The following is a 25,193-nucleotide window of genomic DNA, read 5'->3' as shown; positions in this document are numbered from 1 at the left end:
TGTGGTTTCACTGTTTTCTCATTTTATTGGAGGCGGAAGGTAAGACACACATTTCACTTTAGTTTTCTCACAGACCTGGCCACCCTTCAGTATCTACAAAGTACTTCCTGTTCCTTCTCAAAGCAAGAGCTACATCCATCGTACATGTTAGAAACAGTTATTTAAAAAAAACAAATAGAAATAAAAATGTACAACATACACTTGATATATATAATATAATTTTTGCTCTTTTTTTTTTACAGAGGTAAAAATACTAAGCGTAAAAAATGGGTCTAATTCAATACAGGGAGTTTGTTTCTTTACTTTTTCAATTTAAATACAAGGAGATAAAGAGGATGCGTTCAGGCACTTGTAAATGGCTCTGACATGTGAGAATACACTTAAACACCGGACGAGACAGAGAGAAAAAAGATTAACGCTGACACACACACACACACACACACACACTCTTTCCAATCTGATTGGTCCCGTCCCTGAAACATCACATCATCGTAGAATCTGATTATACTGGATAGATGTTAACTTCGCATGTGATGGCATTTTCAGCTGATCCCAGTAGCTTTGGATCAAGGAGCAGGAGAAGGGATGTGGGAAAAACACACACACACACACACTCACACTCACACACACACTCACACACACCAAGGACATACAGACTGGTACACAGGACAGGATGTATGAAACAGACACAACCAGGGAAGGGAAAAGGACATCCTCAGGCATTCTGTATTTCAACTACAGCAAGTGACATTTCCTTGGCAAAACAATCAGGGGTGGATGTTTGTTTGTTTTGGACTACCGTTCTTTACCAATGGGACCCTACTGATGTCCTGCTAATCCTTTTTCTTTGTAATTCTTAAGAGGATCGTCTTCCCGGTCACATCCCCTAGGCATAAGGCGCAGTAAGGCCCAGTTTTTTGGCCCAAATGCTGTAGGCCCACCAGTCACATGTTATGGAGGTTTCAGCAAGTTGTCACTTATTTGTATCTATAATTAAGTAAAACGTTTTTGGACCTTAATAGAATAGTTTAAGATTTTTGGGAAATACTCTTCTTCCAAGCTGAGCACAAAGACTGGGAAACAGCTAGCATAGCTTCTTACACTTTAGTTTCTAAAACAAACGTTATATTGTATATTTATTGAATAGTGAGTTTTAAATGTGCCCATAGTTGTATTTTATTACCTTCAGATAAAGCGAAGTTAGCCGTTTACACCCGTTTCAATGTTAATGCTAAGCTAAGCTAACGTGCTTCAGGCTCAGAGACAAGACAGTGTATCCATCTTTTCCTCAAACGAATCTTGTGTTTCTTAAAATGTCAGATTATTCTTCTTTCAACAGAAGAATGACACATCTTTATGTATAAGTGTAAAATAAAACTCACTACATTGCTGTAGTGACATTCTAGAGGCCTAAGGTCATTCATAACTTTGTTTTAGGCAACAAAAGCTTTTGTACTAATTTTCACTAGTAAGGAGTTTTTAAGAAATGTATTTACATTTATCATTTTATAACAGTTTTTAGTCTCTGTTACTCATACAGTATGTGACTGGTGGGCTTCATTGAAGGACGAGGCAAAAAGATGGGAGCTGATTGTACACCGCAAGCACACTGGAGTCCTTAGTTTACACACTTGATCAGAACCTTCTTAAAAGTTCCTTTTCAGTATAAAAATAGTTTAAACCAATTTAAAAAGAGTATGTGTTGAGGCTGATTGCTTGGAGCCGTAACCGTGCTCACGCTTTTCATTAAAAGCAGACATCTTCAGAGGGATGGGGGTGAAGTTTGGAGCCAGACTCCACATTTTAAGGCATAACGGGAACCAAGTTTAATGGTATCTCTGATTTTTTTTTTTTTTCTTTCATCCTTGACTGCTGACTAAGGTTCTGCGGAGGATGAGGAAATCAGAGCCTTATAGTCTGACACCGCTTTGTGTGTATGTGTCAAGAAACTGACTGGAATTATAAGACTGGTTACTGGTTTAGGTGAAAGTTTAGGCACTGTTTGAAATAACGTGAAAGGAGCAGGGAGACGAATGCTAGCTTGATTTAAAGCACCGTCTCGTTAGTTGAGTGAATCACAACCCAGCACCCTATTTGCTGGTAGATCAATTCAGTGAGAAATAAATAGGATAAAAACAAGAATCTTTGGGATATTAGAAGATTAAGATGAGTACCACGTTTGTTTCGGCGAACAAAGAAGATGTCGATGGTGGAGAGCTATGTAGACTATAGCTGCAGTATAGACAACAAAAGGCCTCGGTGCGCATTGTTAGCTCGCACAAATACCATCCACACACACACATACACACACACTCACACACACGCAAAGAGGTGTAGTGTCTGATTCTCTTGTAGCTGGAGTTGAGCGGGCCTGATATTGGAATAGAATATAAACAAAATGGCCACGCGTACATCAAAGGAGAAAGAAAAAAAAGAACAAAGAAACAATTCAAGTTCTTTGACGCCGAGTCAGTGTACAAAGTATAAAGTACCTGCATATGTGATACATGACATATAGGTCAGCTATAAAAAAAAAAGGCCCCCTGAAAAAGAGTGCTCTCTCTCTCTAGAAACAGAGCATGAAATGGCCACGTGGAGAGCTGAGAGAACTGTCTGCCGTAAGGGGGAGCTTATCTTCCCAGGCCGTTCAGAAAATGCACCAACTGTTTTTATATTTGGCTTATTTCAGTGTCTGGAATTTGTAGAGAATCCCAGAGAAACCAAGGCAAGAGAGTGAGCAGCCACTTTGTCCCCTCCGTGTCCATCCCCATCCCCATCCCCATCCTTCCCTTTCCCTGTGCTTGCGTTGGGTTTTTAGGTTTTTGTCATTGTTCCTCTCCTCAGCTCAGGGCTTTGTGTCGGCCTCCGCAGCAGCCGCACCTCAGCCCCGCCCGGTGACACGCGTGGAGCGGCGGGTAGAGACAAAGGCACGGCGCCACCAGAGATAAACCGAGCAGCGCTAACCAGCGAGAACCAAATCGGCCTCCACCTCCGCCCTCGCCCCCGTCACAGGAGCAGGGGTCCGAGTAGTCCCCCTCTGGGTCTGACATGCAGTGGTAGAGCATGGTGTCTGCCAGCCACATGCAGCTGACCCTCCGGATGCACCCCTGCACAGGGTCCGGCGCATCGTGGCACCGACCTCTCCGGTTGTCGGTGATGTAAAAAGCCTCGCCGCAATGCTCACACTGAGCGCGCTCCAACCCGTCCTCTTTTCGCCCCTTCCCGCCATTTGTGGACGGTGAGGAGCTCGGGAGGAAGGATCGAGGCTGGACGGAGACCACCGAGGAGAAGCCCTGGCGGTACGAGCCGCCCTGGCCCTTATTGACCAAGGATCCGAGAGCGGGGTCAGAGTCTGAGGGCGACAGGGCGGGGGCCAGAGGGTAGGTGTAGTCGTGCTTCTGCGACTCTGTCTTGGCAAAGTGTACGTACGACTCAGAGTCTTCCATTTGGATGAACTTGTCCCGCACGGTGGCGTGTCGGTAGTCCTCGTAGCCCGTGAAAGAGGGGCGGTCCGACGGGCGTCCATAGTGGCGCTCGGTGGTTCGTTCCCAGCTCCGCTCCCGAGGGTTGATGCGGACGATTTCCTCGTCTTCCTGGAAGGTGACATGACGGGGAAGCCGAGACAACGGCTGAGGAGAAAGACAGAATGAATGTTAAACACGGCTGGCTGTAAAAACTCATACTGTTTGTTCTTGTAACTGGTAAATACCTATATATATTGAGTGTAAATAAATAGCTAAACAATTTAAATTTGACTCTTTGCATCGCTGCTCGATGTTACTGGATGTCTCACCGGGTCCATGAAGTAGTGGTCTGTGAGCCGGTAGGGGTCGTGGAGGTCGTGGCGATGTCCCAGCATGCACTTGTGTCTCTGCGGAAGGGGCGAGGACTCGAGCGGCGGCAGAGAGCTCTCCAGTTTCTGGGAGGAGTTGGATGAGCTGTCTGTGGTGTTCTGAGGACACAAACAAACACAGGATGCCGGTCAAAAGCTGCTCTCAGATTGGATACGCCAAACAAATAGTTATTGCGAAAGGACGCCATGATTGGGCAAACAAAAACAGGAAGCCTTGGCGAAGCTCTGATTGGGAAAAACAGGAAGCTTGAGCCCCGTTTTCAAGCCACTTGATCCACATTTGGATCCCTGTGTGCGAGTTAAACTTTTATAAACAACATCTGCCATAAAACATCTGCAACAGGCAAGAAGAAAACACTGTAGCAATGACACATAAATTAGGATATCCGTGGTTTATATAAATGGAATGGACAAAATATTAGAAACACCTTGGTATATCCAATGGCAGCACAAACTGCAGCCTCCAAAAGGATCCTATAGTTGAACACCTCTCTAACACACTTTAAACTGAACATTATAACCTTAATAAAAGCCAAATGTATCACAAGACTGATGAATAAGACTCCATACGTTTGCATTTATGAGGTTAAAACTCAAAGTATATATTTTTAATAAACCCAAAAGTGGTTGAAATACAACATATTGCAGTACTGTTATAGTATAAAAAACACACCACCTATAAGCATCCAATCTAAAGAAATACAACTTTTTCATACAATCGGAACAGATCGGCAGTTGCATTCATTACAGACCCTTCACCATTAAACACCACAGGAATACATGTGTTGTCTGAACAAAGGAATTCACATTTTCCCAGAATGAAAATAATCCTTATTTTCTTACACCCCTAACCCTGAAAGGAAATAAGGTGTATTTGACTAATCCTTTCAGCTCTAAAATCAACAACTATCAAATGTATAAAACCTTCAACTGTTGAATACACTTCAATACAGACATTGTTTGACAGGTTAGATAATTATTTATCATGCTTGAGATCAAGCTGGTGGCTTGACTTGATATCATGAAGCCAGCAATCTGCACACACACACATTTTTTGCAGTTTCGCCTTTTTTTGGCCTCTCCTCGTCCTCCTCCTCACCCCCAACAACCTGTCCTCCTTCCCTCAAATTCACTTTTTACACATTCCTCCTTCCCTTCTCTCTTTTCCACCTCTCCCGCCTGTCGGTTGGTGTGTGTGTTTGTGTGAACAGTATCCTGTCCCCTTTCCGCTAAAGCCTGTCAGGGCTCCGCTCCAACTCAAACCTTGGCCAGACACTAGACAGTCGGTTCGCAGCCGTGTAGCGCTCAGACAGACAGATTTCAGACCGGCACACTGGGGGTCAGCCTCTGTGGGGGGTCGGGGGTGTACCAGCTGATAGGACCCCTGTCTCATCATGTCATCCTGGTTATGTGTTGGCCTACGGGTGAGATATTCAAGATGTGTTGGACCCAATGAAAAAGGATGCTAGTGTTTGTGTGTGAGAAGAAGAACTGGTTTTATCTCTTGGAGGGTTTAAAGTTTCAGCATCTACCGACAATAGATTAGATAATATGCTGTCCTCACAACACCTTTCTTAACTCAATGTTAGCCTATTTTGTTGAAAAGAAAAAGATCTGTTTCTGTCTGCATTTGTTTAACCATGCTTCCACCATGGGTCAATAATGCAATATAAACTTGTATCAAGGGTCCACAAGCTTGTCCACGATAAAGGTTTGGCTTTATTTTACCTCGTCAACATCTGCCAGCAGCAATAAGATTTATAAGCTTTCTTTTTTCCCTGAACTGAAGAAAAATCAACCTGAGTGAAATTTGATATTCATTGTACTCAAATGTTCCCGGTTGTACTCAACTTTTACTGGAAATACTAAAATAAATAGATGTTGGCTGTATCTCAGTTAGCAAAGTAGGTTGGTGTTTCAAACCCATGTTTCCTGAACACATGTTGAAGTGTCCTTGAGCAAGAAACTGAACCCCTAGATTGCTCGCAATGTACAGTATGATGAAACTAGAGTCCAGAGCAATGCTAATGGCTCTGTGAAGGCTGTACTTTGGCATAGTGATTTCAGCTAAATGCTAACACTAGCATGGCCATACGATCACAATGGCATTGCTAGCGTGTTCAACATATCCATCATCTCAGTTGAGCCTGTTAGCATGCTAACATGTGCTTAATGGTGTGATATTCATGTACAGAGCTATCTATCATTATTTATTTGTAATTAGAGGAGGCGCGTGGCCTTTTAAATACAAATACGCTGTCTAGAGCCATCTGGTGTAGCCTACTAGACAGGATCTGCATTATCGTGTCGTGTTAATGTTCTTGTGCGTAAAGTTGAGTCTCATATAGATGTCAGTAATTGTCTTTTAATTTTGTTTAAACATTTTGAAGACCCCAGGAAGAGAAGCTGCCGTGTTGTTACCACTGCTAAGGGGGATTTCAATAAACCCAATTATTGGAATTATTGAAAAAATAAGGGATCAACAAAGTGATTTCAATTAATCCTGGGAGGGACATGAAAGTGTGCACAACATTTTAGAGCAATCCATCTAACCTTTTTTTTTTTTTTTTTTTAAACGTCACTCAAAACCACACAACCCATTGAAGGCTGTATGTGAGAAAAAATATTAGTTAAGATTTTGAGACTCCCTCCATCCCCCGATATGCTTCAAACCGGTGTTATACTATGGTTGTCAAAACAAAATCAACATTGTTTCTCCTCACTGAACTGCATCAACTATATAAATTGCAGTTTTACCACGGTTTCTTGTCAGGTAACATAGCCCCCCTAGTAAATCAAAACACAATTTCCCCTCAAACTTTATTAAATTGGCAAAATATGTGTCCCGTGTGTCAAAACCTGGCCCTTTAACCAATGCAAAAAATTATTTGCCAGAGTTATACGAGCACGATCTGGTGTGTGTCTGTCCGTCTGTCTGCTGAAGCGATCCCCTATTATATCCTGCTCCCCACATGGATACCGCCATGCTGAGAATTTCCCCCAGCTTTCTTACAAAGCCCCCAGAGCAGCCGGCCAAAAATAACATAACATGCTGCCTCTCTCCGGGCCCGCCCCCCTGCAGAAGACATTACCGGGGGGGAGGAGCCGATACGGTTTAAAACCAGTCGACTCTGGCCTCCACGGCTGAAACTAATTCAAAACACAGACCAGGCTTTTACCAAGAGGCAAACAGAGAGAAGTTGAGGGGGAGACTTTATATTTCTGGACATCCTCTCTCTATATATTCTGGCCCAAGGCTGAACAGAGGGCATTTCAAGTTATTTTCTGATACAAAACATGTCCCGACTCAAAAGCTCCATCCTTCAACAGGCCCGTCTCGCTCTCCTGGGATGAGCCCAGAATTGCTTCAATAGCTCTCACTCCCCCTGTTGTGAATGAGCCAAAATAGAGACAGAGAGAGAGAGAGAGAGAGGGGAGACGTGCTGAAGGGAGGGACAGAGGAAGGGTTGGGTTAAGTTTAGGTTTGGCGAACGAGGAATAATTTAGGGAAGTATGTCCATCCTAGCTTGGCCCCCTCCACCCTAAAGACTGTAAATCTGCTGCTGCATTTCCCCCTGTCCACGACTGCCGCCACCGCTAACTTTAGGAAAGGTCATTAGCACTGGCTGAGAGGAACACAAGCAGAAATGAACCCATATCCCATGGATGTTAATTTGTTAACATGTTAATGTAAGATGATTATTAACAAGACAAGATAAGGCTTGCTGAAGGAAATAGTGAAATTCCTTAGCCTTGTATTTCCTCTGCAGGACCTCATATGCCCTGCACAATTTGTAGTGGCTGCACTCAATGCTCTGTGCTTTCAATCATGTTATTTGTCGTCTACCACAACCCCTTTTGATGACTTCACCAGTGCAAAGCTTAAATTAAAAGCGCTAGCCATCAGACACATAACGAGACGGTTTAAAGATAGCCCGTTAAGTGGCAGGCTGGATTTTATCATCCCTAAACACTGTTGTTTTTTTGGATTTCAAATACAGACCACAGGCTGGCAATTCCTCTAATGCTGGCAAAGAGTGTGTGTGTGTGTGTGTCATAGACTGTATATATTAATATAAAAGGTGTGTGTGCAGGTCAGCTGGCTGCTAGCTGTAATGTCTGTCATGTGTTCAGGTACAAATTTCAAAGTAGAAATGCAAAATAAGTCCCCAGTCTAGGTGATTTTCAGGGCCGTTTGAGCTTGTGGCGAACTCTCAACCTGCTTAAATAATGAAGCCGTCAAAAACGTTGCAATGATCTCAGTAGTTTCCTGTATAATTCTTACATATATAAATGGAGGAGATGTCATTATTTGTGTTATCATGAGCCTCCACATAGCTATAAAAGTGAGCAGCTGAGTGTCATTTGGGGTCAATATGGCAGCTTTTAAAGCAACAACACCAATGAATCGCCTTGAATTTGTTGCACTAAAAGTTCCTACTTTCCTGAAAACCTGATGCTCCACCCTCTGACATCGCTGTAGCCCGACCCCCCCCTCATGTGTTTGTATGTGTCTCTGTGGTGGCTGTACACTCCCAGCAGAACACCTATTAGTCTTGGCCCTTACAGACAGCTCGAGTCAAAGATGAACCACGAGGCACTTCCTCTCGTAAATCACCGGCCCGCACTAAGCTGGGAAACAGCTGCTAGCTGCTAGTTTGGTGGCAGCTCTCTTTTTCAACCGGGAGGGTGGGTGAGAGAGGGAGGAGGAGGAGGAGGAGGGGGGGGGGGGGGGGGGGGTCGTCACGAGGGAAAGAGGTGGTGGGATACAGGAAGTGACCTTGTGACCCTGCCTGCTGCTCCTGGTGTCAGGTTACGGAGTAGGGGGAGGGGGACCTTCATGCTAACTTAAGGTAGAGAGGCCCTGACACACAAACAACAGACACACAAACCCACAACACACACACAGTTCTTGTGCTGCAGCAGGTATACGTGACACAGGGAGGGGACCCAGAGTGAAGTTAAACACTTTCTGCTTCATGGACAAAACCAGGAAAGGAGAAATGTTTAGGCACCTCTTGGTTTTTATTGAATAAATGATCATGGGCATTTTCTTTAGCCTTGAAACATACTAGTTATTGTACCATGACACCTTACTTGGTAACATGATAGCACTTAATCTCTCCTCAGCCCATATTAAGTACTTGCATAGTATAGTAATGTACTTACAGTGAAGACGTCGTCGTCACCCAGCTCGCCCTCATTCTGGAGTGCTGTAGATGAGGTTGTGGAGCCTACAGGGAACAAAACATCCTTTAATTCAACTATCAAAAAGTCAAGGATAATGTTTTTACATGGTTAACTCTGCAGCTCATCGTCTGACAGCAGATAGACTTTGTGGAAAAAAAGTTTTGTGCGTCTATTCGTTGTTCCCCGTACCTTCAGCCAGGTCCTCGATAGCTTTCCGTACGCCTCTGTCGAACGCTCTGGCCTCAGCTGGACTCTGAAAGGAGAGCCCACACTTCATGTTCTCCACCTTCCAATGGTGAAATGTGGGCGTAGCTATGGTGTAAACAAGGTCCTTCCTCAGAGGACAGTCCAGGATCACCTGTTGGAAGAAAATACCCATATTAATTACATCTAACCATATACGTTTTTTAAAGATGTCATTTGGTGTACGGAAGGTCCATTATGTAAATGTGCCTGATGTAGCGATAGAGGCTAATTATCGTCTGCAGTTGTTTGCAGGTTGATGTTATTCAAAAAAATACATACTAGAGCATGTAATCATATAAATAACACACTAGCTTAAGCAATGACGGCACATATTAAAACACATATTGAAGCAAATGAATACAAACCCATAAACGCACAACAGACAAAAGTGCATCTATAAGTACAGATACAAGCTAATACGTGTGTGTGTGTGTGTGTGTGTGTGTGTGTGTGTGTGTGTGTGTGTGTGTGTGTGTGTGTGTGTGTGTGTGTGTGTGTGGTCGTACCTGTTTGTCCCGCAGCCGTTCCCCCCGGATGATGAACTGAGAGCCGCTGGAGGTCGGCAGCAGCCCCATCTCGGGCGGCAGCAGGCGGCAGACCCCCACCCGGCTCAGAGCGCTGGGACCCTCGGCCAGCCAGCCTCCGCTCGAGTCGTCCCGCGTCATCACCACCGCTTTCACACGCACGATGTAGCTGTCACTGCACAGAGAAAAAGGGAGAACTATTAGCATGATATCGGAAATGTCTATATAAAGTAGGGTGGGGTTATAATCGAAAGAGTCAATAGGTCTCAAAACACTTTTATTTACACATGTATATGCTCATATAGAATTTGTCATGTTCCTATTTGTTGATGATGTTAGTTAATATGTGCAGCAGCTATGAATGAAAGCAAAACAATCTCAAAATCGCCACCATATGATTGCATGTTATTGTGTAATAAGAACAAAACCGTTACACCTAGTTAAACACACAGATAAACTGATATTAAAACTAATCCAAAATGAATATCAGATTCTTGTATTATTATGTTCCAGATTGATTAGAATATGGTGAGTTGTCAAATACACACAGCTATTTTTGTTACTAATACAAAGACAATGCAACTACACCTATTAGCTGTAGGATCTATGACAAAAAGAATAATTTTGACTTTAAAAACATCACTGTGAGAAGATACCAGGTGAGCATTAATGAACCAAATCCTTTCCACGCAACACAAAAACTCTTCAGCAAACAAAAATGATCCCTCAGGAAACAACAATCATGTCATCCTGGCCCCAACCTGTGAGAAGTATCTGTTCTGTTAACTCAAACTCAAGTTTTAATTCTTAAGAGTGTGTTAATGCCACAGCCGGCAATTATAGATCTGCCTTCACACAAAGCAGAATGTTTGAGGGCGTCTCTCAAGTCACGACTTCGCCTCGTCCTCGCTGTGTGAGGTGGGAGGTGTCGCACCGGGAGAAGTCTGCACAAACACACACTCACACACACTTTAATGTATATGCAGCCCGGTGTTGCATTTACTGTGGAGGTAGTTCAGCGAGAAGTTCATTTCAAAATGGGATGATCATTCAATCATATACTTAGCCACCAAAATAATCAAACGATATTACAGCAGAGATAGGCCACCTCGCTTAAATAAATGCAATATAGAATAAATATGGCTGTTGTATTAGGATGTCATCTAACTTAATTGAAACAAAGAGTCATAATTTGCATATCTTAACACCTCGATTAAACCTTTTCCTGAGGTAATAATTCACCCTCTAAATCATTTACTGTCTGTATTTCAACTGTCACTATTAAAGTATAACAAAAAGTGCTGTTAATAATACCTTTAAACTATGAGAAAAAACACAAGATTTTGACCTTTTAATAACTTCAATATCCTCAAATCAATGCTTTATAAATAGCAGAAAGAAGCTAATTAAGTCACAATGTGTCATCGATTAAAAAATATCTACATAAACACATAGGCTTTTCAAAGACATGGTAAGTGTGAGGAGTATTTCCCATTATGGCTCTTTTTAATATTGTTGTCAATAACAAAACAACACAACTTTAAGTCATCACCCTTTTACTCAGGTTGGCTATTATCTGACATTTCATACACTCGTAATGTATTAAAAAATAATTCTCATCACCAGATGCAGTGATTATGAGACTTATCCTTCACAGATTCAACCAGAGTTATTGTCTTGCAGCTTCGGTTAGTTTGTGAAGCCTCCATACAACAACAGCTACAGTTTAGTCTAAACAGCACAGCAAAACAATTCATGACAAAAACTCCCTCTACACTGCAGTCTATAGAGTCTTCAGTGAGTTTAACATGAGACGATACAATGGAGAGTGAATTTTAAAATACAAAAAAACATTGTCAAGCGTGAGCATGACAGCCGCCGCCCTCACAGGGACACACTGAACACATGAATGATCCGACAATAACAGGATGTACCTCTGTGTGTATTCCATCCACGCTGCACTGTGTGTGTGTGTGTGTGTGTGTGTGTGTGTGTGTGTGTGTGTGTGTGTGTGTGTGTGTGTGTGTGTGTGTGTGTGTGTGTGTGTGTGTGTCTGGGCGGCAGAGGGATAGAGAGAAAGAGAGGACAAGTAGGAGTGAATGAGAGAGGTGTTGTTATATAATTAGCTTACAGACAGTCCCAGGGATTTGATGTACACACACACACACACACACGCGCGCACATTTACACACACGAACACACAGGTGGCAAAACTGGTTCACCGAGTCCCGCCCACACACATTCATAAAACTGACTGAATGACAGACAAACTGACTGGGTGACAGAGCACAAACAACCCGTACAGAAAAGCAACTATAGATTATCCTACAAGGTTTGCACTTTCATGTAAACACACACAAACAAACACATATGCACACACTTAGAAAATACTTCCTCTGAATCCCCGTCTTCAAATGAGACTTTTCCTTTCAGATATTTAAAGTTTATTGTGTAAGGGAAAGGAAGTTAATATTAGCAAAAGTATTTCTTAAACAAATAGCAGTAAATTAAGACTGTGGAGACGGTGGAGATTCAAAATAAAAACACTGGAAAAGTATAGTTGTTATTGGCAGGCTGCAACTGTTCGTGGTACAGTTTGTAGGAAGGCGTCGTTTCATTCATCAAACCACAATGGGCGGAGGAAAATATTCAGCCACGTGGGAAACTTGAATGGCAACAATAATAATAATGGAAATTGAAAACAGAAACGTCAATGATCTATTTATAATCCCATTATTTCCTGATTTGAGAGGAAGGAATGTCGTTTACCAGCAGCTTCATTGAATAAGACCTGTCAGCTAGGCCTTTAACAACTGGATTTTTAATCAACGTTATGTTATGTCTTCATGGTTGACTTGTGCTTTTCCATATGCAAGATCTTTCTTCGAGCACTAACTTTCTTGCAGTGGTGGAAGAAGTACTCGGATCTTCTACTAAAGTAAAGTAATTATACACTTGTGTACAAGTACTCTGATACAAGTAAGAGTCTGGTATTCAAAATGTTACTTAAAGGGGCGCACTTACACTCATTTTTAGGTTTCATAATTGTACTTGTTGACTCTAATATGGCACGTTTACATGTTTTAATGTGCTGCAACACACCACAAGTAGTAAGCATCAAACTTGACATAAAAGTAACAAAACTAAAAGTAGTCATTATGCAGAATGACCATTTATTGGATTGCTGGATTATAAGGGTTCCATGGATGTGAGCACAATTTGAATCAGAATAAGAAATACTTTTTTGTAATCATCTTAATCCATATAATTGGATCAGAAATATGAAGTAGCATAAAATGAACATACTAAAGAAAGTACAAGTACCTTAAAGATGTACTTAAATAACAGAACTTGAGTAAATGTACTTAGTTACTTTACACCACTGCTTTCTTGCCAATAACGGCCCGTCCACACAGCAGCGTTAAAAGAATCTTGGAGGTGGGCGTATCTGAAGCTTGGGGATTTTTTGCGAGCAAGGCACCAACAACCAATCACATGAATCTCCCGCCCCCGACATACGAAGCAAAAAAGTTTGAAGTAAACTGGATATAAACTCCCCAAACAGGCGAAAACCTACCACTGTCTCTGCCACCTCCCTCCATGCCTGGCTCCTCCGGTTTATATCCCGGTAGGTAAATAGGGACTGGTCATAAAGCACCGGGTGATTCCCTACCGCTAATTTCTCCTCCATTTTTTGGAATATGAGGAAATGACCTGCGGTATGTCTCTCCCAGCATACACGCGGTTTGATTGGCTAGAGCTTGAACTGTCAGATTTGCATACACGGGATTTGATTGGCTGACGCTTCCACCTCAGCTTCAAAAGTTGAACATTGCTCAACTTTGAATCCTGAAAATCTCCGCTCTGCTGCCCACAATGCAGTTCGGCGAAAAGTGAGGCAGAGTGACGTCACCCCATTCAAAGTGAATGGGCAGAAGCGTTCCAAGATTTTTTAACGCTGCTGTGTGGACAGGCCGTAACTGCGCCTTTTTACATATGCTGGAAAAGTATTTGCATGGCAGAAACAACTACAGAAATAAAAAAAGATTTAAAGAGTAGGTTTAAAAAAACTGACTGATAGAAATCTGTGGTGAGTTATTCAGATAAACTACCCTCGTTTTAAAATAAACACGCATGTCTGAATAATGTTGGGTTTTATCCTTATCTGACAGCAAAAACTGTATTGAGAAACCACAACACACACACTTTGCTTCCAGTAGGATGTCTTTTCTGCCTCTGACACTGAACATGTTTACAGTGAAAATCCACACGGCTGCTTTTTTATACCGAAACACCACCACGGTTTAGCATGACTCAAACACATGTCCGACACCAGGCACATACAGAACCACACATCCAGTGCACCCGCATACAGAAATAACACAAAATTCTGCGCTATATAAGCACATGTGCGTTAAGATACATGACACCGGCTCTCTGAGATGAACTTGTCACATTTTGGTTTCGTCTTGTGACCCATGTTTAGAGCCCTGTCTGCAGACATACCCTGTAATCTGTGGTTGGAACACACAGACAGCCACAACCAGCAGCAACGCGCTACTTTAATACACTTGGGAGTGACCACACATTCATGCACAAATACACACTCGTACATTTGGGAACTGTGAATCTAATTCCGTCCGCACGAATGTGGCACGAGGTACAGATGATGGAAAAAGGATGGTGACGTCCACCTTAAGAAAAGACGGTTGTATTTATAATCCCGTGTTTGTGCAGCACACACAACTTTATTTCCAACCAAATGTTTGAAACAAAAAAGGTAGCTTGAGGTGATTTTCAATTATCACATGCTCAGACTCAAGCTGCTCTTTTCAAAGTCTCTTTAAGGTGAACCGGTGCATCAAGAGTGTGGTGATGACTCAGTCTCAAAGGAAGAAAGAGGGGGAACTCAACACCTCACAGATAAGGAAAGAAATTCATGCATCACATCCTGGTTCAATTTAATATGAGCTGTTCAGGTCAAAGGCCGGTGCAGGGTGTGCCTGGCTGTAACTTCTCAAAGATAGGTATTACTTTATAGCCACTCAACGTATTTTACTGTACCACAATGTTCTGTTGCCTGTTGGTTCCCAATGTGTTGTTTTTTATGTCTTTAGGCCACATTTGTAATTTACTGCAGGCTGACTTCCTCCCACCATGACTCACACGCTCCTTCTGCTAGTGTAGGCGCCAGCTGTTCAATATAATAATATAAAGTTAGGTGAGAGAGCATCGTGACTATCACTAACAGCACCGAGTACAACAAGCTGGTACACAAACGCACCATCATTGAGCAGTTGAAGATAGTGGAGGTTTAAGTGCCCCGCCTCCATGTTCACTGACATTTGATTAACCTTTATTTTGAGGAACAAATTACCCTTTTTACTATCGGTATAATTTAGCACTGACACTTATGCATCATGTTTTAATTCAGGGTGCATCAACGGGTAGTTTCAGTCACTTCAGGCAGCGGGTAGAAAATCACCTATGGTTGAAATGGCTAACTTGTTGCCTATTTACACATCCAGTTGATACAGAACAACATTAGCATTCATTTGGAGTCATGTCAAAGAAAACATGGCGAACAAAAGTCTACTGTTCGCTCTTCTTTTAGCTATTTTTTGGTCTCCACCAACACCTGATGTTCACCAGCTACTCACTGACTTTGCTAATAAAGCATAAAGTTAGTTTTACAGCTTTTTTCGACTAAAAAAGATGCCTTCTATTGCAACAAATAGGTGACAATACGATCTGTGTTCATATGCGGACATGTGATCAATTGTTACATTACATTACATGTTACTTGTTAGACGCTTTTATCCAAAGCGACTTACATACTCAATACCGTGGACAATCCCCACAGGAGCAATTTGGGGTGAAGTGTCTCAGGGACACAACTGACATGCTGACTGCAGTGGGGTTTGAACCTGTGCTCCCCTGATCCCAACACCAACGCGCCAGACCACTGCGCCACAGCCTCCCTGTTAAGCAACATTTTTAAATTAAAGCTGCCTTACCACAAGCTAGCCATAAATTAATACCAGGAGTAGTTTTTAAATTCATTCATGGTTTTAATTTCTTTAACTTGGCTGTAATATGAAAACAATATTAGCAAACAGCTACTGTACAGTGTGATAAACATGCATCTGACCCATTATCTCAAAGTTTCCAATTGTTTATTTTCTATGGAGTTGCAAACACGTATATTACTTGTAAGAAAGGTTACAAGTTATTGCACCAATGCTGTGTTTCAAGCATTTGTGTTATACTATTTGTGTGACAGGTCCACACCTTGCAAACAAGTCTGTATCATAATGGAGGAAGTGAGCTATGGGTGGAGTACACACCTGTAGATTCACTGCCAAGCCACGTTATGCACGGTCTATGAACTCTTAAGCTCCATTTAGTGTTTGCCTGTAGGCCACATTCAGCACCATCAAAACAACACAAAATTAGAGCTGAAACTCTTTTTCTAAATTCCTTTTTTAGAGCATATACTAGTTAGTGGGCAGTAAATACCTGACGTGGTCTGTGTGTAACAATTTTGCAATAAAGCAGTAAAGAGGGCTGGTTATCAGGCCTGGAATCCAGCTCATGTGTGACAGATAAAAGGGCCAGTGAGGGCAGCCCAACCATGTGTGATAAGGGCGGCTATACTTCCTCTGATAAGGAATGACTGGCCGCACCTCTGCCGGATCAACAGAACCACACACGCACACAAACACACACACAGGCACACACACACACACACGTACACACACATACACCACATGCTCTGTCTGCAGAGATCAGGAAGTGGCTTCACTATCAGGATTATTACATTATTGGTTTTCTACTTTTGGTGCTCCGTACAGTATTTTACAGCACAGACTGTCACTGCTGATACAGTGACAATAACTGCCAAGAAATTGTAGAAACATATAGCTGATTTAATATTGTTTATCAAGTTAAAATACCATAATAACCCTTTGCTAGTTACTCAAAGCCACTTTAAAATGTGAAAATAGAGTGATTTTGGTTATTGTTAGTTGAATATATGTGGATTTTTAAAAATATTGCTTTGACTATTAGCATGTGTTCAGTCTTACTTTATCTATTTTACCTTTGATTGACCTAATATTGTATTAAATAAATGACATTTGGTAATCTTCCCCCTTCTGAAGAAGATCCAGCACATCTAAAAAGAAAAAGGCTATGGTTTTGAGTGCGGCAATGCATATTTTCTTCACATATAGTATATACATATATACATATATCATGGCAACTTATGGCGCGTTTCCACTACAGCCCGCAGCCCGGTTTAAGAGGGCTGTGACGTCAGCGGCCCGTCTTTGGTTGCGTTTCCACTTGGCCTAGTACCGGCCGGCGGGTCCCAATTCACAGTTTTTCTGGCCTCATAAAATCGTGGGTCTAGGGCCAGAGACAACGAGGCTGAGTCGGGCTGAGTATGCTAAACTAGAGAGAGCGTCGCTGGCAAGGGGGCAACAACTACAACAAGATGGACATATTTGACCGTGATTTAATTGTAATACACGTTTCAAAATGATGCCGAAGTAACAACATACTGATACCGGTTAGTAAAAACCATGAATTAATGCTTTGTCAAGTCTGCAGACAGACGGCAGGGGAAAAACCTTTTAAAATGCGTGTTTTCTAAATGGAGATTGGCTAAGCTAACGCAGTATATGCTCCAACCGTCCACACTCACAACAACGGCCTATACAGACATAAATAAAGCAGCGACTGTATTCACCATGACACAGGCAGTCTGTGGTTTGTACTTGTTTAACTTTTGTCTAGTTTCTGAACATATATGAGGAGCTGTGAGCTCTGAGTGCTAACAGCTAACGGCTGTGTTGTTTTTCTGGGGTCCTCTGAAGATCACGTCACGGCTCCGCCTACACTGCGTTACTATAGATACTGCCCCAGTTCCTAAACTGTAATGGAAATGCGCCATAAAGTGAGCCAGTCCTAACGAGGCCCAGCCATACCGAGCGGGGCCGAGCGAGGCCGTGTAGTGGAAACGCGACATTAAATACAATTCTGTGTATTTAAGTTTTTTTATTGGTATTTGAGGTTTAAATTGACTGCTTTCGAGAGAAATAGCAAATATAGTTTTTCACAATTCATTTTGACTTTCATTCATGTTTTCTTTTCACTGTGAGGATGTGAAAGGCAGAAATAGAGAGTGGTGGGGGAAGTGAGTTCATTCACAACCATTGACCCTGCAGGCTCCTGAGGGGACGTTTGATCGGCTTTCTGTCAATCAGCCGCAGTTATATGGAGCGCTCCCATGTCGGTCTGTGTAACACACAGCATGAATATAACATCACATGACCAAATCACAAAGCTCAGATATTATAATGGTTATTAATCTTTTTGTGAGTAAAATAGTGTCAAATTAGGTAGAAATTGATTTTTTTTTTTAAAGTGGTCAGATTGTTTTTAGGTCTATACATACAAAAAACACGATTCATGCATCTAACACTTAGCAAAACCTTAAAACACTATATCAAGCATGAACTCCAAAGCATATTTCTATATTATATGGACTAAGAAACACGGCAAGATGTTTGGTGCAAAAACAATGTAAAGTGCTAATTGTGTTGCAGCTACATGATCCAAGTCAGCCTTGAGGTGCCTCTATGCAGCCCCTCCATCTCTATCAGGGTGGAAACAAACCAAAAATAAGCTAATTGGCCCTAACCCTCTTACAAGCGACTCAAAAGCCAAACAACACCTTCCATAATGCCTCAAATCCTCTTATACTGGGTTAGGATTTGGATCAAATGTAAGTGAGCCGGGCTGCCGGATCGACATCCGTCAAAATGTCAACCGTGGTGTTTGATCAGGTAGTTTACATGACCTGTCAGAAGTGAATGGTATATCTACTAATGGGACAGCTCCAGGGCGCCAAACCAACTGAAAATGGTTTGCATAATGAACACAAGGAAGACTGTTCTCTTAGGGCTTCCCTAGTCTAAATATGCTGGTATATTTCCCACTACACATGATGGGCTGCAATGTTTCCTGGTGCTATTTGTGGTTAGCTTTAAATAGCCTGTAGTCCCTCTATTGTGTGTTGTAGAATTTGTTTTGTGCCAACAGAAAAAAAAACATCAAGTCTCCAAGAAGCATCCGACATAACTTTTTAATGAATCTCGAGTGCGAATAAACAAAAATGACTACTGTTTCAGAGACGTGCAACTTTTAACACTGAAGATCCAAAGCTGTACAAGCAGGACAAGAAAGGCGAGGACGACTTGTTTGAAAAGTGGAATAAACTCTTTAGCCTGCAAAGCCAAGTAATTTCATATGGTCAGCAGAGTAATCAGACACTAAACCAACTGTGAACTATGTCCTCCTTTCTTTAGATGTCAAAATATGCCGGAAAAGGGGATCATGTAAAGTACAGTAAAGCAGTATTTGTACTGCACTGTACCTGGAGTGTTGATTTAAGACAATCCTCCAGGTACAGAGAGGTACAAACTAAAAGTAAAAATGTTAAGAGTTCACCGAGTTCATTCACTGAAGAAGAAATTGATTCCTCAGTAACTAGCACAGTGGATTGTTGTATACTAGTGTGACGAGGGGAACCACACTGAGTGAAGTGAATGAAAACTCAAGCTATTATAATCTTGGTCATCCAGTCAGCTGATGAGCAGAGATTGGTATAAAAAAAAACAAGCTAACAATCCGGGTCCATTGTTTGGTCTCCAGATATAAACAGCTCCAGCCATTATATAACGGCTCCGGATAGCAACCAGTGATGAGCTGCTCTAAAACACAGGAAACACTGTGAACAAGGATCTATTCCACATGATGCGTGTGTGTGTGTGTGTGTGTGTGTGTTGTGTGTAGTACAGGGAGAGAGAAAAAGACAAATTAAATTGGAGTTAGTTTGTGAAAATGGCATATGTATTGATATTTGCTTTGCGTGCAAAAATATAGCATAAAAGAAAGTGTAATTGCTAAAAAGAGCCATTACCACACTTAATAAAGACTATCGCTCTCTTTCACACTCTTTCATGAATAGTTACACCTATAACAGTTACACACTACATGTACCTTTTTTTCTAAGTATATGAAAATGTTGTTTACATAAAACACATGTAAGCTAGCCACAGAGTTTGTCAACAGAACAATATTTCAGCGGCCTAAAACATCCACTTGAAATTAAGGGATTGCATCAGTCAAAAGACAGTACAAAAAATACCATATTCTACAATGCAGCATCGATGTACCAGAATGCAATGCAGCTCAAACACATGTTGCAGTTTTAAGTCAGTCTCACTTTTTGAGTAGAAATCCTGTATTTGGATCTTAATTTGTACATCTAAAATATAAATGCAACACATCCTCTGGTTTGGTATTTTATATATGTAGGAAATCACTTTAGCAGAACAGATAAAAGCACAGAGGGGAAGTGGGTACAACAAGAAAAATAAATGTACTTTCGACACACACCACATTTTACAACAGTGACAGATGTATCTGTAGCTGGACTACAACATGTGCAATAGTTACATAATGCTCAAATGTAGCAGCCAGAAGGCGTTGCTGTCAAAGAAACCACTTCTATAGTATTATTTATTACAAGTTATTCTGCTAATCATGCATCGTTTTGATGTCCCAAAACTCCACAGCTGTCAGGTTTATTATAGCATCAATATCAAATGCTGCCAACGTAGAAAAAGATGTGTGTGTGGAACAGAACAGTCCTGCTAAAGGGAACATGCAGACCTGCTAACTCCTCTCTGCTGTGTTTGCCCGTTGATGAGTGCTTTTTGTTCGGGGATGGATTATATTTCGTTGCTACGTTGACCTTAGCTGAATGTCACCGGGCATCTCCTGTCCAATACTGACTGTGCACATGCTGACCCTGCAGCAGCACACAGGATCAATACATCCTCTGCCTGTGATGTGCCTCTAAAGGGGGTGTGTGTGTGTGTGTGTGTGTGTGTGTGTGTGTGTGTGTGTGTGTGTGTGTGTGTGTGTGTAAGAGAGATGTTGTACTTCTATAAAAAGGTAATACATGTCATCAGAAGGACAGGGCAAAGAGACACATCCTCCAAATTAAAGACATGAAAGCTGATGGTATTAGTTTTGTGTATAGGACATAAAAGGTCGTAAAAACAATACATTTGAATATGTGTGTCACACTAGGTCAGGTAAATCCAACTGCCTTATTTTCAAGACACTTATGAGGCAAAGGGATACTGTTGTATGATTCTTCATATAAAAACTAAATTTAATTTATTAATAGGTCGACAATCTCATAATTGTTGGTCAACTAAGTATTTATTTTGCCATTTACAGCCATACCTGATGCCTCAAGTGATTGGTATACAGAGCAGGTAAGACCTTTAAATATGGCTCCATTATCCATAATAAAAAAAGGTCAATTACAGACAAGAGCGGCTTTGAATTACCTAGTATGACACAGAGTATATAATCAGGAGAAAAGATACCCCGCTGCACCTTTTAACATGACACAAAGGCTATTAAGGTGTGTCTTTTATTCCTTGACCCGGCCTTAATCTCATAACCGGTGTTTAATTCTGATAAGAAAACCGCAACACACATCCTGGCAGATAACTGCACAATGATTACATTTCTTCCAGTTATAAGACAAATAACGCGTTTGTATGACACATCAAATTAAGTAACAAAAGGATAGCTTAATGAATAACAACACACAGACCTAAACTGACCGTTTGCTAAACATTCTTTAACTGTAATGAAATGACAGTTAATCTGTTGAAAATCCCTGTTCAATAAGCTTAAAAATACATAAGACATTCTATGATTTTAACTGTTAGCTATTCAAGCTAAGTGACATGAGACAGCAGGTTACAGGCAAACGAGGTGCTTATGCTTATATGGAGGCGTGTGGCGCAGTGGATAGAGCGTTGGTGTTCGGATCAAGGGAGCACAGGTTCAAACCCCACTGCAGTCAGCATGTCGTTGTGTCCCTGGGCAAGACACTTCACCCCAAATTGCTCCTGTGGGGATTGCCCACAGTATTGAGTATGTAAGTCGCTTCGGATAAAAGCGTCTAACATGTAATGTGATGTAAAATACATTCATATTCAGAGATGAAGGAACTGACTGTCGCCAAAGAGTCTGGATACAAATCAGCCAATGAGAATCAAGATACTGAAGGCCTATGACAACCACTTTGTTTTATTTTACCAAATGCTTTAAATACATATTAGCCATAAGGAGGACAAAATACGTTTGTTTTGTAAACGGAAGTCTAATACCCATGAGCAGGCAAATTATGAAAAAGCAAAAAAAGTTTGGTTGATTTATAAAATTAGATATGGCCTACATCACTGAAATGCAGCCAAAGGGTCACGATATTGCGATATCCAAAATATATTGTGATATCAAGTCTCATGTCACGATATTGATATATCATATCACCTTGGGAATACATTTTTAACCAAATTCTTTATTAGCTATAACAAACACAAATAGCTTTTGTTTTGTAAACGGAAGTCTAATACCCATGAGCCGGGCAAATTATGAAAAAGCTAAAAGAGTTTGGTTTGATTCAGAAAATTACATATGCCTACATTACTGAAATGCAGCCAAAGGGTCACGATATTGCGATATCCAAACTATATTGTGATATCTAGTCTCATGTCACGATATTGGCCCTTAGGAAGACATTTTTTTAAACAAATTATTTAATACATATTAGCTTTAAGAGGGACAAAAAGCGTTTGTTTAGTAAACGGAAGTCACACAACGTCGTAGGCGTGGTCCAATTTGTACAGCACGCCACGAGAAAAGCCTACCGGTCGTGGCTGCTGTCCCTGTGACCGGGGACACACCGCCTCTGTGCGCCGGCTGCACGCTGCGGCCATCCGCATGAATGGGGACAGGCTGAAGGTTACAGCCCGGCTTTTATGAATGAGCCGGCGTCACGCCACAGCAGCGCAAACATCCCCTCCGGTGCCCTTCGCCCTTCCACCCCCGCCAACAGAGATCTGCAAGGCAGGCATTCCTCCCGAGCACAGCCCCGTGCAGTCTGACAGGCAGGAGCTGTCGATATAAGCTAATGGAGTTGTAAAAAAACAACAACTGGGAGCCAATAATGTAAATGGTGCTGGCACGCCTGCTTAAATGTCTGCACAAGAGGTTGCTTTCGGCTCTTTTGCTACGTAGAAATGTTTTAATCGTGGTTGTTTTCACTAGAGTGCAGCTATAAGCGCACCGAGAGTGTTGAATGTAAGTCAGACTAAGCTACAGTTCCTTCTGGGTGAAGCTAATTTTAAGCTTCAAGCGCTTCCATATAGGCCTATGGGTGACGTTTAAACAGGACTGTGGGCCTACACTTTGCACGGATCTGTATTAGCTTCATTTCTTAAGAAGCACCAGCACGATACGTGATCTTACAAATTATTATATTATATTATTGTATTTAGTTCAGGGCAAGCCGTAGTTTACATTGGGTATTTGTTTTTATGAATGGAGCGCGGTAGGCTATGCAAATGAGGGCGATTGAGAAAGAGATGGCGGATGAGGCATATCGGATATCTCATATCCTGTGAGACTTCCCCCTTCGGTTGGGAGCAAACACACAGATGTGGCCAAAGAACGAGACGAAATTGCCTCTGTAAAACGCCGTGGGGGTTTTCTCTTTTACTGAACAACGCACAAACAAGAGGTACATGAAGCTGGCCGCTGTTTTGTGTATTTATAAAAGGTGTAACTTCGGGGCGTGTTTGAGTTTCTAAGTTACGCTGCAACAGGGCCTGCTCTCTCGCTTCAGATCCTTTCAGAAAATGTTTCCGATCCACCCACGCTTATTCCCCTCCTCCTCCTACTCCTCTCCTTTCTCTCTCTTCTCGAGACTAGTCTACACCAAGGTGGGGGCCCTTAAAAAAAACCTCTTGTCAATGCATTACTTTACACAGCAGCACCAAATCACATCGAGCTAATAAAATAAATGCAAAACAAAACATGAAAAGCAGCTTTGGGTTTCAGCATGCACATTCCTCAGAGTTGCTCTTATCATCCACAACTTGTAGGCACTGGGAGAAGTGAAATGCGGATAGAGAGAAACATTTGAAGCACAGTACTTACTCGTTTGGGTGTGTTTCTTCTATCATTTTCTCGTTTCACCTCAGGTAATGTACCACGGCGGTTGCATACTTTTCGCTCGTCATTCTTTCACCTCCGATTCTGTCTCCAATACGGCATAAATCCCCCCTGCGCCTTTGTGCGAGTGTCGGCTCTTCGACTGGCTGATCCTCCGTCTCCTTTTTCCTCACTTTTTCCCCCGAAGACACTCACTTTCTCCGGGATCGCGAATGCCCCTATTCCTATAACTTTAACACCCCCATCGCCTTCAGTATAGGAACCGTAGCCTGTAGAGACAATTTAGTAGCCGAATCCAGCTCTTCTCTTCGCACCCCCCCCCCTCCCCAAACACACGCACACACGGACACACAAGGCACACACTCCGGTTTTTAAGTCCTAAGGCGCATGTTTTTCACCGACGACTCCGGTTCCAGTTGTGCGTAAAAAGCGCGTCGTCGCTGTTGTTACCGAGGGGTGGCCCCGCTAGAGCCCCATCTCTCTCTACTCCATGTTGGATTGCAGGCAGCCGATCAGCTCCAACGACGCCGGGGGAGGGAGGAGGAGGGGGAGGGGGGTGCAGGGCGGAAGCGGTGACGTCGGTCTACATTTTGGTGGAGGGCCCATGATAAATTACCCCCATCACCCCCCCCCCCCTTTCCTTTCTCCGGATCCTTGATTTCAAATCCGGACATGTCACCTTTTGTTCTCAAATGGAAATCGTATGAATGCCCATTGGGATATTATATATATTGCTTAATAAATAAATAAATAAATAAAAAGTTGCTTAAGCAATGAGGACACACTGTGAACTCGCTATTTAACGCATACAACAGATTATAATTTATTATAGGTATAAATCACAGAAATTACCAATGTAATAACATGCTTGTCACTTTGGGTTGGTTATTGTAACCCTTTTGTTAGTAAAGATAGTACACTCATTGTATTGATCTACGTTGATCCTAAACTCCAAATGCATGTCTGATGAAACAAAAAAGATTAAAGGGATTTTCTGGTTAATCTTGTTAACTTTTTTTTAACACCATATATTTCAGGTAATCCATCGCAGCTGTGTGTAATCTCCCATTGCCTTTGTTGAGGGAACTAGTCTGCGGACTGAGCTTTTAAACACCTATTGATCTCCGGAGTGGGGAAGTTGGATGATTAGCCACTTTTGTTTTCGGCTGATCGCTGCCAGATTTGTGTTCCTGCCCTGAACAGTTGCCAGCATTGTTTTAAAGTTCATATAGGGAAAACACTTTTTAAAAAGTGTGGTCGTGTAGCGC

At 42.1% G+C, this 25,193-nt stretch overlaps 1 protein-coding gene across 1 annotated transcript; it reads right to left on the bottom strand.

Annotated features, from left to right (window-relative positions):
* LOC117487222 (sprouty-related, EVH1 domain-containing protein 2-like) lies at nt 1-24,468 on the bottom strand. Its single transcript, XM_034135892.1, has 6 exons — nt 23,911-24,468; nt 9,796-9,988; nt 9,233-9,401; nt 9,023-9,087; nt 3,794-3,952; nt 1-3,629 (listed from the first exon to the last, which is right to left on the bottom strand). The coding sequence occupies exons 1-6, from the start codon at nt 23,934-23,936 to the stop codon at nt 2,841-2,843; spliced, it is 1,401 nt and encodes a 466-aa protein (XP_033991783.1). The 5' UTR covers nt 23,937-24,468; the 3' UTR covers nt 1-2,840.
* Nucleotides 24,469-25,193: the final 725 nt, after the last annotated feature.

The sequence above is a fragment of the Trematomus bernacchii genome, unplaced genomic scaffold, assembly GCF_902827165.1.
Source record: "Trematomus bernacchii unplaced genomic scaffold, fTreBer1.1, whole genome shotgun sequence".
Lineage (NCBI taxonomy): Eukaryota > Metazoa > Chordata > Actinopteri > Perciformes > Nototheniidae > Trematomus > Trematomus bernacchii.
This window is presented reverse-complemented; position numbering and strand designations above follow the sequence as displayed.

Bases quoted from the DNA above. Each gene is read 5' to 3' on its own strand.
- LOC117487222 (XM_034135892.1), bottom strand. From the start codon at position 23,936: ATGATAGAAGAAACACACCCAAACGA. The intron at 9,088-9,232 runs GTACGGGGAACA...TGTTCCCTGTAG, and splicing joins TATCGAGGACCTGGCTGAAG to GCTCCACAACCTCATCTACA. The intron at 3,953-9,022 runs GTAAGTACATTA...TTGTGTCCTCAG, and splicing joins GTGACGACGACGTCTTCACT to AACACCACAGACAGCTCATC.